The sequence below is a fragment of the Spermophilus citellus genome, assembly GCF_964194105.1.
Source record: "Spermophilus citellus genome assembly, chromosome: 9".
In the NCBI taxonomy this organism is placed as follows: Eukaryota; Metazoa; Chordata; class Mammalia; order Rodentia; family Sciuridae; genus Spermophilus; species Spermophilus citellus.
In genome coordinates, this window is record NC_138191.1 from 85,958,686 (window position 1) to 85,977,660 (window position 18,975).

The window sequence follows — 18,975 nt, forward strand, 5'->3', positions numbered from 1 at the left end:
AAACTAATTAGAGCAGAGATGATGGTGGCATTGCTTTCCTATCACTTTTAAAGCTTTGGTTGAAAACTGAACAGCATGGTGGGTTCAGTACCCAATTCCAGAAGGATTTACTGTTGCCAAAGGGACAGTTCCCTTACCCTTATTTCCAATGCAAGTTTCAATGGGAAGCAATCTGGTAAGAGGAGAAAAATAGCAAACAACTAATTCAGTAAAATTTAAGTAAACACAACCAAATCTACTAGATCTTTCTCACTGTAGTGGTTAAAAACATGGTTTTGCCAGGAATAGTGGTGCATGCCTGTAATCCCAGTGGCTCAGGAAGCTGAGGCAGGAGGATCACAAGTTCAAACCCAGCTTCAGCAAAAAGTGAGGCACTAAGCAACTCAGTGAGACCCTGTCTCTAAACAAAATACAAAATAGGGCCGGGGAATGTAGCTCAGTGGTCAGTGCCCCTGAGTTCAATCTCTGATACCAAAAATGGAGACAGATTTGAGTTTCTAGTCTGAATGTCTAAACTTGGGCAAAATATATATAAATATATAATCAAGCCTTTATTTTCTCCATGAATTGCTTTTACTCCACCCATCAGCAGTACATATTAAAGTAGCTAGGGCCAGGTGCAGTTTCACATGCATGTAATCTCAGTGGCTTGGGAGGCTGAGGCAGAAGCATCAAGAGTTCCAAGCCAGCCTCAACAACTTAGCAAGGGGTTAAGCAACTCAGTGAGACCTTGTATCTAAATAAAATACATAAAAGGGCTGAGGATGTGGCTCAGTGGTTGAGTACCCTGGGTTCAATCCCCAATATATATATATATATATATATATATATATATATATATATATATAAAGTAACTAGGGCTGGTGTCTAGTCTGTTTTGTGTTTCTATAACAAAATAACTGCAGCTAGATACTTTACAAAGTAAAGAAGTATTTTTTGGCTCATGATTCTGGTGGATGGAAGGACCCAACAGCATGGCCCGCTAGCTGCAACCCAACAAAGCAGAAAAGTAGAAAGGGAGCCAGACATTCATAGAAAGGGCATGAATGTGAGCAAAGAAACAAGGCCCAAGAAGAGGTCATACTTCCTCTTTTTAATAACTCCCTCTCTCAGGTATTAATCCACACTTATGACCCCCTCCTACAAAACGGCATTAATTCATGCATGAGCTTCAAAACACTATGACCTAATTCCTCCCACTAGGCTTCACCTCTTAAAAGTTCTACCACCTGAACACTGTCATACCAGGGACCAAGTTTTTCTAGCCCATGAACCTTTGGGGGACAAACCATGTCCAAACATAGCAGTAGGTGTAGTGTACACTTATTCTTCTATCAACCAAGAGTAGCACTTCCTGTTTCTGGGAAAGTCTCCTCCTCTGTGGCTGCAGTGGGAGCTGTCATGGCCCAGGGGTGGCACCTGAGACCAAGCTAGCTCAACCATGGCATTTTCATGGAACTTTTCCTTGTAAACCACAGACAGTAAGTCTGAGTATTTCCCTAGTGCAAGTGGGAGTCGCTCTCCCTGACATTCGGAGATAAGAGATCTGAGATCTGAGAGAATGTAAGGAGAGGAAGAAAGGGAGGTGAACATAGGAAGCCCACTGCCCCTGACCTTTTTCACAGTTACAAAATCTCCTTCTAAAAAAAAAAAAAAAAAAAAGAACTCCTTCTATGATGCAGTTAATTTACACTGCTTCTCATCGGGAGCCAAAGGAAGCCACCTAACACAGCACTAGGCCTGCATCCTCCCTTCATGCCCTTCATGCCCTGAAGTTATTATTTGCTCACATAATTAAATTGTCACTCCCACCCCTACTTCCCAATTACACATTAGGATGCCTAAATCAAAGCTTACATTAAAAATTTGGTAAAAATAGGGCAGTGGTTGTGGCTGTAGAGTACTTGCCCAGCACATGTGAGGGACTGGGTTCGATCCTCAGCACCACATAAAATAAATAAAATAAAGGTCCATCGACAACTAAAAAAAAGTTTTAGAATATTTTAGTGAAAATAGTAAGCTTTTTGCCACCACTTAGAATCCTTATCCATTGAACTAAACTTGTTTTATGTTTTAGGCTATCATTGACATCATACTGTATGGCCCACAAAGAATTTTCACAAAGCATAGCACTGTCCAGTGGAAATATAATGCAAGCTACAAATGTAAACCATGAATGTCATTTTTAAATTTCCAGTGGCCACATTAAAAAATATAAATGAAACAAGTGAATAAATTTTTACAATACATTTATTTAACTGAATTAGTATAATGCATTGCTATTTCAGTGTATAATCAAGATTTTTTTCATATTGTGTATTTTAAATTTATTGTATGTTTTATGTTTACAGTACATCTCAATTCTTTTGTAACTTTTTTGTAGTAGTAGATGAACAGGATGCCTTTATTTTATTTGTTTATTTTTATGTGGTGCTGAGGACCGAACCCAATGCCTCACGCATGCTTGGCAAGTGCTCTGCTGCTTCCCAAGGCCAGCCCAGTACATCTCAATTTTGACCAGCCACATTTCAAATGTTCAGTAACCACTTAAAGCTACTATATTACCCAGAACAGCTATCAAACATTTCAATCTTTACAACACCTCTAAGAAAACTGAAGCTTTTGTAATTATATATGAGAAAACTGAAACTCAGAGAAATAAGTAATTTTTCATACTCAACACCTAATTAGTACAAAGTCTAGGCTTAAACTTCAGCCTTTGACCTCCACATTTTATGTTCTTTACCTCACTGTGCTGTCTGTACAACAGGAATGATATTTAACATGGTCCTGAAATACAACCAGATAAATCAAATAAATAATGATATGGCCTCACCCATAAAATAAGAAGGTTGGACAAGATAGGTGGTCTACAGATCCAAGGGTTGTACCTTATGATTGATCACTCGGGTCATAGAACCTGCTAATGGGACAGAGTTTAACATAAATAATATCTAAACTCACACCTCTCTAGGATTCATGAATGGCATTATGGCACCAGTAACAGATAGATGCATTCCCTCCACCACACATTCTTCTCTAACAAGTTATTGTTTTGTTCACAACATGCACACACACACACACACACACACACACACACACACGCCCATGGTTCCTGGCTCTCTTGGCTCTTTTTATTTCATAAATGACTAGAAGAATAGGCATATCTTTTACCAAAGTACTTGGCCTTCTGTCCATGGTTTCTGAAGCAGCTTCAGACCATAAAGGTGAAGGAGTGACTCTGTTATGATGATGGGACACTTTAGGCCTCAAGGCAAACTCACTCTCTTTGACCTCACGCCCTCCTTTCACTGGCTCTTTTTTCTTCCCAAGGCAAGCCATAAAAACCAGAATTCTCTTCCCCAAGGCAGGTCACAGAAAATTTAAAAAAAAAAAAATCTCTCATCTTCTCTCACTTTTTGTCTTGGAGCTCTCCGTGAGGAAATTCTCTGACCTACCTTCATAATAGGCCTGAAATAGGTCATAAGATCCTCATTTCAGATAAGGGCCTGCTCCATAACCAGGAATGCTGCACACAGGCCAAGAAGAATCTGCACAGACAGACCTTGCTGGTTTCCCCACTCGGGTTATCAGCAGGTCTATCATATTCTTATCTAATCACATTTCTACACATTGTTCATGTTTCAATCGTGCTTATACCATGGAGTCTCCATAAAAATCCAAACAGCCAGGGTTTGTAGAATTCTGGATAACTGAACACACGGAAGCTTACAGTAAACAAGAACGCATCCATGTCCCAGGAAGCCAGCACACCCCAAATCCGTGGGAATGGAAGCCTGCACCTAAGACCCTCTCAGAAGACCCCCTGTGTATCTCTTCATCTGGCTTTTTATACATTTCCTTTAAAATATTCTTTATAATAAACCAGTAAGTGCGTTTCCCTGAGTTCTGTGAGCTGCTCTAGCAAATTGACCAGTCCTAAAGAGGCAGTTATGAGAACCCCAATTTATAGTTAGGTGGTCAGAAGTCCAGAGGCCTGGACTTATGACTGGTACCTGAAGTGAGAGACCATAACCTGATGCTACCTCCAAGTAAATCGTGTCAGAATTGAATTGCCAACTGCTCTCTGCTGCAAAATTGATTGCTTGCTTATTGGTGGGAGAATCCCCCCACACACACACATTCTGATATCATGGAGGCAGTCTATGCATAGAATAGAACAGGATATAATAGGGAAAACTGAGTTTGTTTTTCCTCAGTATCTTCAGACCTACCAAAATTCCTATTGGAAGACCTAGCCTCCAATGTGATGGTATATGGAGATGGGGCCTTTGAGAGGTATTAGGGTTTAAATGAGCTCATTACAGTAGGGCCCCCATGATAGAATCAGTGTTCTTAGAAGAAGTAGAGAACTAGGCATGGTGGCACATGCCTGTAATCCTCAGGAGGCTGAGGCAAGAGGATCACAAGTTCAAAGCTAGTCTCAGCAACTTAGTGAGGCTCTAAGTAACTTAGCGAGACACTGACTCATAATATAAGTACATGTATAAAAAATAAAATTAAATAAAAAGGGCTGGGGATGTACCTCAGTGATTAAGGGCCCATAAATTTTTTTTTTTTTTAGAGAGAGAGAATTTTTTTTTAATATTTATTTTTCACTTTTCGGTGGACACAACATCTTTAGTTTATGTGGTACTGAGGATAGAACCCAGTGCCCAATGCATGCCAGGCGAGCGCATTACCGCTTGAGCCATATCCCCAGCCCCCTAGGTACAAAGAGAGAGAGAGAGAGAGAGAGAGAGAGAGAGAGAGAGAGAGAGAGAGAGAGAGAGAGAGAAAGTAGGAGAAAAAGGAGACTATCTGGGAATATTAGGAAGGAGAAGGCAAGGAGGGGATCTGAGATGTCAGATACTTAATCTGTTAGTATATTGATCTTCCTATTCTCCAAAATAATGGGAAATCAATGTCCATTGTTTAAGCCCCTCAGTCCTTCATATTTTGTTATAGCAGCTTGAGCTGACTAAGACAGAGAAGAAGAGCTATTGTACCAGTTCCAAACCCAGACCTAAGAGCCCTGGGGATATCTGTGGCTCTCTTGGCCCTTCTTCCTTCTCCAAAAGAATAAGGCCAAGCTGGCCTGTGCCATGAAAGACCACATGGAGGAGTTGGTCCTAACCTCTCAGCTAATGCCAGACATATGAGGGAGCCCCACTGGCAACAGTTGAGCTTGGCCCAGGTCAGAACCACCCAGAAGAATTTACCTAAATTACTGCCAGCAGAAATGTGAGCTGAATAATATATGTTGTCTCAAGCCACTAAGTTTTGGGGTGGCTTATTATACAGCAAAACCTAATCAGCAGACATCCATGTTTCAAAGTTTCTACCATGAAGATCAAGACATTCACTTAAAAAACAAGCAAACTGTGATAGTCAAGCCAAAGTGACTCCATTTAGTAAAACAACCATGCCAAATAGAAAGCTCATGACTGGGGCAAGTTGTTCTTTTCCTTTTGCTATAGGAAATCTTAAGAACATGGAACTACCTAATGGGGCATTGTTTCTGTAACTAGAATAATGGGGCTCTGTTTCTGTAACTGGGGTGACTGGGCTAATTGTGATTGGCTAAGTGTCCCTCCGCCTGACATCACTCTCCTACTTCTGTAACCTGGCTTGCTTGCATTGGCTAGACCCTGGAACATCCCTTTTGTGGTTTTCAGGCTTATAAGGCGCGCCCTTGCAATTGTTTGGGGCTGATCAGGGGAAGAGCTTTATGTTCTGGTCAGTCACCACCAGTGTGCTTCAATAAAGGCTTGATTTGATTATACGTGAATGATCTGGAAGTCAATTTATGAAACCCTGGGGCGTTTCTTTAACTATAACAAAAACAAAACAAAACAAAAAAAATTTTTTAAAAAGAAAGAAAGAGGGACTGGGGATGTGGCTCAAGCGGTAGCATGCTCGCCTGGCATGCGTGCGGCCCGGGTTCGATCCTCAGCACCACATACCAACAAAGATGTTGTGTCCGCCGAAAACTAAAAAATAAATATCAAAAATTCTCTCTCTCTCTCTCTCTCTCTCTCTCTCTCTCTCTCTCCCATCTCTCACTCTCTCTTTTAAAAAAAAAAAATGAAGAAGAGAGGGGCCGGAGAGAAGGAGGGAAGAAAGGGGCAGCAGAGAGAGAAAGGAAGGAAATTAGAAAGAAAAAGAGAGAAACAGAAATGTAGACTAGAGTCAAATCCAGGCTCCACTACCCCGTAGCTGTGTTAGTCAAGTTATGCAAAACTTATCAGAGTTCTCTACCACCTACCTCACCAGCTGTTTTTTGAATTAAAGGTGATTATATCTATACTAACCGGTTAAGTATCTGACATCTCAAATTCCCTCTTCGCTTTTTCCTTCCTAACATTCCCAGCAGTTCCTACATTTTTATGACTTAGCTTTATCCTCCTCAAGTACACAGTGCTATTGTTTACTTCTTATTCTTAATTTACTCTCATTTCCTTTCCCAGGTAGAACAAGCCAAGTGACTCAAAACCCATTTGTTTATGCTGTTAAGTACCTTGGGATGGCTGTAGCATGGTTCAGTCCAAGTACTACAACTTCAGAACCAGGAAGCCAGTGGTGTAACTCTCAGTGCAAGACTGAGTGCAGGCCTGAGAACCTGCAGTCAGGAGTGAGCTTCTGGAATGTCCTGGAGCCCAAAGGCTGCAGTGCTGACGTCCAAGGGCAGGGAAAAGAGAAGTGTGTCCCAGTTCCAAGAGAGAGAGACCTGAAATCCTCTATCAATTTTTTTTCCAAGTTGGGACTTCAGCCGATTTGGATGGTGCCTGGCTACATTAAGGCAGGTCTTTCTTACTCAGTCCACTGACTGAAATGACAATCTCCTCTGGAATGGAAATACCCTCATAGACACCCAAAAATAATGCTTTACCAGTTCTCCAGGTATTCCTCAATCCAGTCAAGTTGACACCATCACAGAGATGAAAGATCTTTACACTGAAAAGAAATTGAAGAAGATACAAATAAATGGAAATATTATCCTGTATTCACGGACTGGAAGAATTAATATTGTTAAACTATCCACACTAGCCAATGTAATTTACACTCAATGCGATCCTATCAAAATACCAATGACATTCTCCATAGGAAAAAAAAAGCATAAAATTTATATGAAACACAGAAGACACCAAATAACTAAAACAATCTTGAACAAAAGGAACAAAGCTGGAGGCATCACTCTACTTGACTTCAAAATGTACTCAAGGCTACAGTAACTTAAACAACACGGCACTGACATAAAAACAGACACAGAAACCAAAAGAACAGATTAGAGAGCCCAGGAATAAATACATTTGGAGCCAACTGATTTTCAACAAAGATGCCAAGAACACTCAATGGAGAAAGATATCTTCCATATACAAAAGTCAAGGATTAAAGAGTTAAGTTTAAAACCCCAAACTATGAAACTACTAGAAGAAAATATGGGGGAAAGCTCCATGACATTGGTCTGGGCAATGATTTTTTTTTTAATTTAATGTCAAAATGCCTGGAAACAAAAACAAAAATAGACAAATCAGACTTCATCAAACTAAACAGCTTCTGTACAGCAAAGGAAACAATTAACAAGGTGAAGAGACAACCTACAGTATAATAGAAAATATCTGTAAACTAACACATTTGACAAAGGGTTAATATACAAAATATATAAGGAATGCAAACAACTCGATAGTAAAACAAGTAGCCCCGTTTAAAAATGGGCCAAAGACCAGGAGAGGTACTATGCAAAAGAATACATACAAATGACCAACAGGTAGATGAAATGCAAATTGGGAAATGCAAATTGAAATCAATGAGATATCATCCCACCCCAGTTAGAATGGCTATTATCAAAAATACAAGCTGTCATGTCTTTTTGTAGAGGAAAGGGAACCCTTACATACTGTTGATGGGAGATAGTAAGTTAATATAACTACTATGGAAAGTCGTATGGAAGTTGCTCAAAAAATTTAAAATGTAGCTACCACATCATTCAGCAATCTTACTACCAAGCATATAGCTGCACTCCCATGTTTTATGAAGCATTATTCACAATAGTCATGATACAGAATCAACCTATGTGTCCATTAGAAGATAAATGAATAAAGAGAATGTGATGCATATACACCATGGAATATGATTTAGCTATAAAAAAAAAGACAGAAATCTTGTTATGGAAGATAACATGGATGAAGATGGAGGACATTTGGTTAAGGGAAATGAGCTAGGCACAGAAAAACAAAAACCACAATTGAGCCCATAGAAGTAGAGACTAGCATGGTAGTTAGCAAGGCTGGGATGGGGCCATTAGGAACCATTAGTCATAGAATACATAATCACAGATAGGAAGAATAAGTTCCACTGGACAGTGTGGAAACTATAGTTCATGAGGATATATTCTATTCTTGAAAAACTGCACAGAGTGGATGTCAAGTGTTCTCACCACAAAACAATAATTATGTGGTAGTAATTACACACTTGTTAATTAGCTAGATTTAACTATTCCACAATATCTATGTACTTCACAATGTCACATTATACACAATAAATGCATACAATTTTGTCTGTCGATTTTTCAAAACAATCTAAAGGGACTGGGCATGTAATTCAGTGGTAGAGAACTTGCTTAGCATGCACAAGGCCCAGGCTCCTCCCCAACCCCCGCAAAAAAAAAAAAAAAAAAAAAAAAAAAAAACATTTAAATGCATTTGTGGCAAAGTCATTATTTAAGTTTAGTTAAATGTTTAATCGATCAGGCTGAAAAGTGAACAAACACATTTAAAATTTTTGAATCAATACTCTGAAACAATATAGCTTTTAGAAGTATAAAATAATATCTTCATGACATTGAGGCAAACAAAAATTTGTTAAACTGAACCCAAAAAGCAATTATCAAGATGCAAAAATTAATAAGATATTCTATATTATAAAATTTTGTGGGCTAGGGGTGTAGCCCAGTGGTAAAGCACATGTTTAGCATGCACAAGGCCCTGGATTCAATCCTCATTTCCCAGCCCCCAATTTTTTTTTCAACAAAAGATATAAATTTATAAGAAAATAAAAATACAAGGCACCCTGTGGATTTTGTTCAATACATATATTCAAAGGATTCATATCCAAAAAATATAAATCACTTTTTAAAACCTACAAATAAGTAAGAAAATGTAAACAATTTAATAGAAAAATTGGCAAAAATCATAATCAGGTCTTTCACAAAAGACTATACACAAATGGCAAATAAGCTTATATTATGACAAACAGCTTAACTTCTTCATCATCATGGAAATTCACATTAAAACCACAGTGATATACTGCTCCATAACAACAAAAATGCCTATAATTTAAAAGATTAACAGCATCAAATGTTGATTAAAATGTGAGACAACTAGACATCTCATATATTGCTGACAGGAATAAAACTTGGTACAACCACTTTGTAAAACTATTTGTTAGTATCCACTAAAGCTTAATATGCATAAACCCTGTGACCTAATAATTTCACCCTTTTGTATATAACCAGCAGAAATATATTTATGTGTGCACCAAAAGACATATATGATAATGCTCATAGCAGTTCTCTTCATAACAGACTAAAACTTGAAATTATCCGTATATCTGTCAAAAGAAAAATACATATTCACTCAATGGAATACTCTGGAGGAATGAGAATAATGGACTACAACTACTCCACATCATTGTGGAAGCTCACAAAAAGATGAGCAAAAGAAACTAGAGCAAAAGATCAGATGCTGAAGGACTTCATTCACATAAAATTAAAAACAGAAGCTGGGGTTGTGATTCAGTGGTAGAACACACACACACACACACACACACACACAGTTTAAAAAGAGCAAAACTAGTCTTCAGTATAAGACCTCAGATTAGTAGTTAGTACAGGTGAGAGGGGGAGGGGTAGCAGAAACAGCTTCTGGGTTGCTTCATGTCCTGACACTTGATCTGAATGTCAAGTACACAAGTGGATTCACTTTATAAAAATTCATCAACTGTACACTTAGAAGTTGTGTGTACTTTTCTATATATTTAATTTTAAAGTTTGCTAAAAATTCAGTATTCTTTGGGCCTAACAGATCACAAATCATTATGAAAAATTCTGAAGCCAAAGCAGTTCCATCTTCCGAGAAGACTCTAAATGTGTTTCTTTTATATGCTATCAATTTTGCTTTTTCCTAATGTTGCCATTAGTTAGATATTTCTCACATTAGAATTAAGTTTCTTGATTTTGCTTTTCCTTCAAACTTTTTAACCCTTTCTTATGAGTTCAGAGTAAGCCCAACAACAAATTTTGGAAGATAGTAACAGAGTTGAGGCCCTAACCTGGAAGCTGAGCTAAGGTACGGGATCCCCTAAGGATCTTGTAAGGGGTGTTGATTTGACGTCACACCTACTTCTGAGCAATGTAGTGAGTGATGGAAGCAAGACAAGAGTAAGTAGGATCAGCTGAAAGTGTGTTTAAGAAACATTAGATCCCAATCCCCTCCCTCAGCCCCCTCAGCTGGGCAGCTGCCCCAACCTACTCCAGAAGAAAGCTACAGGTTTATTCTCAGAAGACAGCCTCAAGAAGATCACTGGACAGAGGGAAGCAGGCAGCGTTTAAGGCAGAAGTATTGCACTGACAACAGAGAGTTAAAATCAGTGTTTACATCCTGAATGCTGAGATCCCCAGTGTTCTTCCCAGCACTTCATGGAATGCACTGGCATCCTCTTAAAAGAAATTAAATGGAACAGCAAATGGAGGCAGGCACATAGGGATGTGATGATTCTTCAATCACTCTCTTGGAGCTTAATAAAATGGGCCTATTCCCCAAAGACTAAAAGAAATAAAGGAAACACATTGTAATTGGGCATAAATAACCATATTGAAGAGCCAACAAGGAAGGACTTTTAAAGGAAGTTGGACCAAAATAAGCCACCACAGCATTTCACTACCCCACTAATTCATAGACATATAAGTATCAACTTGTAGGTATTGTGTCCATGAGCCCCTCTGTGTTTTTAACATCTCACTACCTCATTTGTTGGCATCTTTTGAGTGGGATTTTAATTTCTTTTAAGATGAATTTCCAATAAGTCTGCCAACAGAATCATCTGATTTTAAGTGTATTAGTGTATCTGGCAGACTAATACATCCGGTCCCTGCAAGCCACTCCACTCACTCATTCACTCTTGCAATAGGCTACTCAAAAAGAGACATACAAGTAGCCAACAGGTATATGAAAAGGTGCTCAGTTTCACTAATCACTGGGAAAGTACAAATCCAAACAAAAGTTAGATATCACCTCACTCCTGTTAGAATGGTTATTATTATCATCAAAAAGACAAAATATGGTCTGGGGTTGTGGCTCAAGTGGTAGAGCGCTTGCCTTGCAAGTGTGTGTGAGGCACTGGGTTCGATCCTCAGCACCACATAAAAATAAAATAAAGATATTGTATCCACCTAAATAAATAAATAAATAATATTTATTTTTTTAAAAAGACAAAATATGTCAGGCACGGTCGCACACACCTGTAATTCCAGCAGCTTGGGAGGCTAGGCAGGAGCATTGCAAGTTCAAAGCCAGCCTCAGCAACTCAGTGAGACCTAAGCAATTAAGCAAGACCCTATCTCTAAATAAAATACACACACACACACACACACACACACAGACTGGGGATGTGGCTTAGCGGTAATGCCCCTGGGTTCAATCCCCAGTACCAAAAAAAGACATATGTTAGGGGGAGAATATACAGAAATGAAACGTTTGTATGACCTGTTTCACTCTATTCATTCAATCATTCACTCACTGATTTAGGCATTTTCACATAGGCCAGGATTAACTTAAAGATAACAATTTTCAAAATGTAATTGTCATGTGGGCATTAATCCTTACAATGTTACAGTTTTCCACTTTTATCTAAAGAGGCAAAGTAACATAAAGAACACATTGTAGGATCAAAGAAATCTATGTTGGAATCTTGGATCCACCATGTGTTAAAGTTCTACTGCTATGACAAAATACCTGAGATAATCAACTTTAAAGGAAGAAAGGTTTGGTTTAGCTATGGTTTCAGAGGTTTCAGTCCATAGTTAGCTTGCTCCACTGCTTTGGGGCCTGTAGCAAGGCAAAGCACCATGGCAGGGAATATTGGTGAAGTATAGCTGTTCACCTCATGGTGGCCAAAAAGCAGAGAGAGAGGAAGGAACTAGGGCACCAATGTGTCCTACAAGGACACATCCCCAGAGACTTAACCTCCTTCTACTAGGCCTCAGCTCCTGAAGTTTCCACCACCTCCAATAGCCTCATCAGTGGGGGACCAAGTCTTCAGCATATGAGTCTTTCTGAGACATTTAAGATACAAATCATTAAAACAGCGACTAGGAGGCTGAGGATATAGCTCATTGGTAGAGAGCTTGCCTCACATGAACAAGGCCCTGGGTCCAATCCCCAGCACCACCACCCCCCAAAAAATAATCTACTAGCTGTCTGAGTTAAGGAGGTTATTTTACAATTCTGTCTTTATGCTTTCATCAATAAAATGGATATATCAATAGTGACCTCTCAGGATTAGTGCCAGGTTTAAATGAGAAAGCACACTCAGCACTTGGCAGGATGCAGCAGAGTACATGGTAAGGAAACAGCAACTTTATTGTTCCCTCAGTGACTTAAAGTACTTTGTAAGATTTTTAAATCAAATGCATAACCTCTCTAGAGTTATATCAAAACCAGCACATTCTTCAGCACGTTTCTGTTGTGGTTTTCTGCACATATCAGACGAGATAAAAGAGACAGCCTATGGGCTTCTCAAGCCTAAGAAGTGATGTATAAGCAATCAAAAATCACAAAAACAAAAAAAAGATAACCACTGTTCTACATGAGTCTGAATCCTGTTATTCAAATAGCTAAGGCTGAGGATTAACAAACAAAATATTCTATTCTGATTTTGAGAGGAGAATCTGGTTAATTCAGCACATGTTCTTGATCTTCCAAGTTTCCGGATAGGGAGGAGGTGATAACATTGAATTATTCCATAAGTGAGCCCTGCACATCAACTTGGTAATAGGTCCAGCACTGGCTGGACCATGAGCTCTGTGAATTCTCCCCCTCCCCTACCACACACAAACTAAAATTCAGAACAAAATGAGGCAAATGCCAAATGTGGGAGGAAGAACTGTGAGGGATAAAGGAAAAATGGTAGGGAACACAGGGTTGGGGGTGGTGGTGATTATTTCCTAGTCACCTCAAGTCACCATGATTCAACAGCACTTAATATCATGTGCAATACCTATTGTTAGAAAACTTAGAAAAAGCTGCAGTTAATCCACTGTTTGAAAGGTCCTTAAATAACAAGTACATTTGAATTGTTCATAGATTGAATTTGAGGAGAGGCGATTCTAAGGCAAGGACAATAACATGTTAATAATTAATTTAGGGCTGGGCTTGTGGCTCAGTGGTAGACCACTTGCCTAGCATGTGTGAGGCACTGGGTTTGATTCTCAGCACTGCATATAAATAAATGAATAAAATAAAGATCCATCAACACCTAAAAAAATTTTAATAATTAATTTAAAAAAACACACACACATAGTAGTCAGGATATTGCACATCAAGAATTTTGGTGGCCACATAAATTATGTATAAGAGAGTAATGGGAACCTAGGCTGGGAAAGCAGAAGGTGGTCGCACTGGAAATACGCCTACCTCCATGCCAGAAAAGGAGAGCAGCTGGTGCAACAGGAATGTGAGAGCATCAGATTTGCAGAGATGAAACTGATGAGGCTGAAAAGCAGGAACCAATCAAACCAAGGCAGCCTGATAATTACAGTTCTTGGGGCTGGGGTTGTGGCTCAGCGGTAGAGCGCTCGCCTCGAAGGTGCGAGACCCTGGGTTCGAGCCTCAGCACCACATAAAAAAGTAAATAAGTGAAATAAAGGTGTTGTGTCCAACCACAACTAAAAAATATATCTTAAAAAAATTACAATTCTTTTTTTTAATTTTTTTTTTTTAGAGAGTGAGAGAGGAGAGAGAGAGAGAGAGAGAGAGAGAGAGAGAGAGAGAGAGAGAGAGAATTTTTAATATTTATTTTTTAGTTCTCGGCGGACACAACATCTTTGTTGGTATGTGGTGCTGAGGATCGAACCCGGGCCGCACGCATGCCAGGCGAGCGCGCTACCGCTTGAGCCACATCCCCAGCCCAAAAAAATTACAATTCTTACCAATTTAAAGGAGCTCAGCAGAAAGGTATAGAAAGCGAGAGAATTGAAATCAGTCAGTGACTCCAGAACAAACTTGTTTGGTTCCCAAAGTTAGGGGAAAACACTGTTGAGGGAGAGGAAGAGGATCCCAAACCCTTCCTGAGATTGAGGTCTCTGAATCTGGCTGCCCCCTGGAAAGCCTTGAGGAGTTTTGCTAAACATGTAGACCCCGGAAGTTTGCCCTGCAAATGTTAAGAGACTCTAACTCAAAAGGCTCAGAACTAGAGAATAGGTGAGGGCATCCTCTTAGGGGAAGGGGAAAATGAAAAGGAGACTGAAAACATATCCTCTGATAAATCCCTACCCTGGGTGGGGGCGGTGCTCTCTGGGAGGCCACAAGAAACAGAAGAGTAGAAATGGAGATGGGGAGATATGGAGAAGCAGAGGAACTCTGATGTTTTTGACTTTGATGTGAAGAAAGAGGCTGAGGAACTTCCGACAATCTCAGTCTTTCTAAGAAGCAGAGAGGTCATCTCTGAGAGAAGAGGCTTCAATGATGGTGGGACAGGTTTGGAGCCATACTTACCAGAAATGGGGGTGAGTCACCAAGATAAAAGCAAGGACTGTACAGAATTTGTGATACTAGAGGCCTCGCGGGAGTGCACACAGTTTTGTGACTATTCCCAGGAATTGGGAAGACGGCAGACTTGAGATGGGCCCTGGAACCCAGGCTGGAGAGGGAGGAAAGAGAGTTAGGTTAAGGACATAGAGTTAGGAAAGAGAGACAGAGGCCATGAAAATCACAGAACAGACCCACTGAGAGTCAGGATTGGGAAGCTGAGTGTAGAACTGATATGTTTGTTTGATAGAAGAGGTGAAGTGTCGCAGTGTATCGACACACATCTATCACAATGGCTAAAATGAAAAACAGTAATACCAGATGCTGTCCAGGATAAGGAGAAACTGGATCACTCATGCAAGGCTGTTAGGAATGTAAAATGGCATATCACTCTGAAAAATAGCTTGGTAATTCCTTTTAAGAATAAAAGTGGATTTATATACAATACAGCAATTGAACTCTTGGGCATTTATTCTAGAGAACTAACCCTTTCACCCGGGAAGTCATATACAGATGTTCACAATAGCTCTATTCCTTACAGCCAAGGACTGGAAACCACCCAAATGTGGTGAACAATTAAACAAACTAAGGTACATTCATACATTAGAATATTACTCAGTAATGAAAAAAAAGAGAGAGAGAATGAAATAATAAACACAACTTAGATGAACCTCACAGAAATTATGCTGAATGAGAAAGCCAATCCCAAAATGATACATACTTCATGTTTCCATTTATGGAATAATCATGAGATAACAATTATAGAGATGGAAAACAGATTAAATTCCCAGGGGCTATAGACTGGGGGTAAAGGGTAGCTAGCTACACAAAGATAACACAAGGGAGTCTATAATGATGAGTCAATTGAATATCTTAATTATGGTGGTTGTTATTCAAGAGAAAACTGCACAGAGAGAAAACTGCACAGAGCTATATACATACACAAATGAGTTCATATATAACTGGTGAAATTTGAATAAGCTCTGTGGATTTCCAAATCAATCTCTTGGTCTTGGTATTGTAATACAATGATATAAGACTCAGGGATGCTAAAGGAGGGATGTATAGGACTTTGCTATACGTTTCTTTGTAATATTCAACAAATCTATAATTATTCAAAATAAAAAGATTTTTTAAATCAAAAGGGCAACAAACTGAGTAATAGTCATAGAACAAATATTCATTGAGTGGCTTGTTATGCCATGTTCCATACCAAACACTGGATGTAACTTAACAAGATAGTCTCTGACCTCAAGAGGAACATATTGGGGTAAAGAGTCTGACCCTGTGCCTCTCAGTCTCTTAGGCACTGGAGAAGACATCCTCTGCATGAGTAATAGCTCATCCCCTATGAATTGCAGCAGTCTCCCTTATAATGCCTTGGAAATAGTAGGGACACACAGAAAGGGATTTTGCCACCACAGCCTAGGAGATATAGCCCATCCCCGCACTCCACCCCACCCCGTCCCCTCCCTCCTCCATCTCTCCTTGTCGGGTGGCCTTTTAACATCTCAGTTTTCTCAAGAGCTTAACCTAACTCTCCTTTGAGGATAGCCTTCCTCATCCAGGCATCCAAGGGCTGACACAGTCGCCTCTCCAGATCCACAGGAGGAAAACTAGACTGTACAATCTGTGTATGTCTTCTGGCTTTGAGGGAGGAGGAACTTAAAAAGTTTTCATTTGCAGTAAATAGAAGCTTTTTTTTTTTTAAGTGTGAGATACTGAAATCGTTTGGCATCTCAGTGAGCATTACAGATAAAGCAGTCTGTTGCAGTGTGACCTCCGCCAATGTGACCTCCGCCAATAGTCTGACCTACATTTTTTTTCCAAACTTGGAAAACAAATATTTCCTAAAATACTTAAATAGGAAGGAATAAAGTATATATACATGCTTCATATGAGTAAAACTTGAAAACATTAAGCTAAGTGAAAGCAGACAGACATGAAAGACCACATACTGTACGATTCCGTTTATATAAAATGTTCAGAATAGGCAAATCCACGGAGATTAATGGATGTCAGGTTGTGGGAGGGGAAAGGGGAGTAACAATTGATAGATATCAGATTTCCTTATGCATGCTGAAAATGTCAGGAACTGCATAATGGTAATGATTGCACAACTTTATGCATATACTAAAAACCACTGTGTTGTGCCCTTTCAATGGGTGAATTTTATGACACATGAATTATATGTCAAAATTTATTATATAAATTATATGTCAAAAATTATGTCATAAAAAAAGAAGAAATGGGGATTTCATTTTAAAGTTTTCTCTTTTTTTAGATGGACATAATAACTTTATTTTATTTATTTTTGTATGTGGTGCTGAGGATCGAACCCAGTACCTCGCATATGCTAGGCAAGCACTGTACCACTGAGCCACAACCCCAGCCCTCATTTTAAAGTTTTCAAATTTAACTTTTCTTTTAGTCATGTAACTTTTTTACAAGAGGCAATCTTACCCAATATGAAAAGAAAAAAAAAATCTCCACAGAACTATAACACTCAGAAAAGCCCAATTTGAAAATACCCCTAATAAAACCTTTGCATTTTCACAGATGAGAAAAATTACAGATGGGAAAAATTAGACCAGAATGTGAAAAGACTGACTCAAGCTGAGTCAGTGACTAGAGAGTCAGGAGAAAAAGTTCAGCCTCCTCACTTCCAGGCCAGTGGACTTCTCTTCCACTTGGAAGCCTCATTTCTTTGAAGATCAAAAATAACCATTCCACTGTATGTATAACTAATTAAAACAAGTTTTTTAAAAAAAGTAAAAAAAGAAAAAAGAAATAAAGAGCTAGAAGCAGCAACAACAAAAATAACCTCTCATCCACTGAAACAAAGAAGGTTATCTATCAAGCAAAGAGAAGGAAGGGAAGGTAGGAACGGAGACAGAGAAGGAAAGAGGGAGGGAGGAAGCGGAAGAGAAGGGTTGGTCCATTTCTGTCTTATGCACTGTATCACCTACTTACCCAGTCATTTGAATTATCTTCCTAATTCATGTTGTCCTATTTTTAAAAAGGGTTTGAATGGATAAGGCGTCATTTCTACACTTTGCTTACTAACTGAAGACCTCTTTCTTAGAGTGAAATGTGAATATAGCACTAAAAGTGTGGAAAGCATTGGAGCAGTCATGTCAAGTGAGAAAAAGAAAATATGATGATAACTTAGTACATATATGAATACATAAAGATGCCCAGAGGGAGATACTCCAATTTCAACAGCAACTATTTCTTTTTTTTAATTTTTTTATTTATTTTTTAGTTTTGGGTGGACACAATATCTTTATTTTTATATGGTGCTGAGGATTGAACCCAGTGCCTCACACATGCCAGGCGAGTGCACTACCACTTGAGCCACATCCCCAGCCCCACAACGGCAACTATTTCTAAGAGATGGAATAATGGATGGTTTTGAGTTTCCTCCTTGCTTCTTTGAATTTTCATAATATTTTGAGGGGAGCCTACGTGCTTTTTACCTATTCTATGTCAGGCACTGTGCTAGGTGCCTTCTTAATCTCACCAAAACTCCAGGAGTGAGGTATTACTATTTGCATTTTGAAAATAAGGACGCAGAGGCCTAAAGATGTTAAGGATCTTGTCCCCATTGTTAAGTTAAGAGGAAATTTCCAGATCTGTTTTTTTTTTTTTTTTCCTATTCTGGGTTTCCTTCCCCTCTGCTTTTCTTTTTCATTCCTTCCTCCAGTTATGGCATGTAGGAAGACCCAGTGATGTGCCCACACACCACTCAGTAATTAAAAGCATAGCAGAGACATGAAGGGGAAAACACATGATGCTCATCTGGAGGGTGCTATGGGGCAGGTCATGGGGAAGGAGGGGACCTAGTAGTCAGAATGTCTTCCAGAGAAAACTAGAAAGAGGAGAAGGAGCCAGGCAAAAGGGAGAGTAAACATTCCAGACAGAGGGAACAGCACTGGGGAACTCAACCTCACAAGGCTTTGAATGAATCCAATGACTTATTACAACCTACACTTGTATGTGTGTGTGTGTTTGTGTGTGTGTGTGTGTGTTTGTGTGTGTGTGCATGTGTGCATGCGCATGCACTCAAGTATGTATGTGTACATGTGTATATATTTTGATGTATATTTTAATATTTTGATTTAAACAAAGTGTTTTAAAGTTGACAAGATTATCAACATTGTGATGT

The 18,975-nt window shown here is 39.2% G+C and overlaps 1 protein-coding gene across 7 annotated transcripts in view; it reads right to left on the minus strand.

The window, feature by feature from the left end:
- DNAJC6 (DnaJ heat shock protein family (Hsp40) member C6) overlaps positions 1 to 18,975 on the minus strand; it is a 179,112-nt gene that overhangs the window by 127,530 nt on the left and 32,607 nt on the right. For 3 of the 7 annotated variants that reach the window (XM_081306159.1, XM_081306157.1, XM_081306158.1), the window contains exon 2: positions 6,521 to 6,957. The exons of 1 other annotated variant lie outside the window; for it this stretch is intronic. In XM_081306159.1, the coding sequence (XP_081162285.1) occupies positions 6,521 to 6,539 (19 nt within the window). In that variant the 5' untranslated portion in view covers positions 6,540 to 6,957. The remainder of the gene's footprint in view (positions 1 to 6,520; positions 6,958 to 18,975) is intronic. 3 more of the 7 variants (XM_081306162.1, XM_081306160.1, XM_081306161.1) reach the window with 1 other exon arrangement.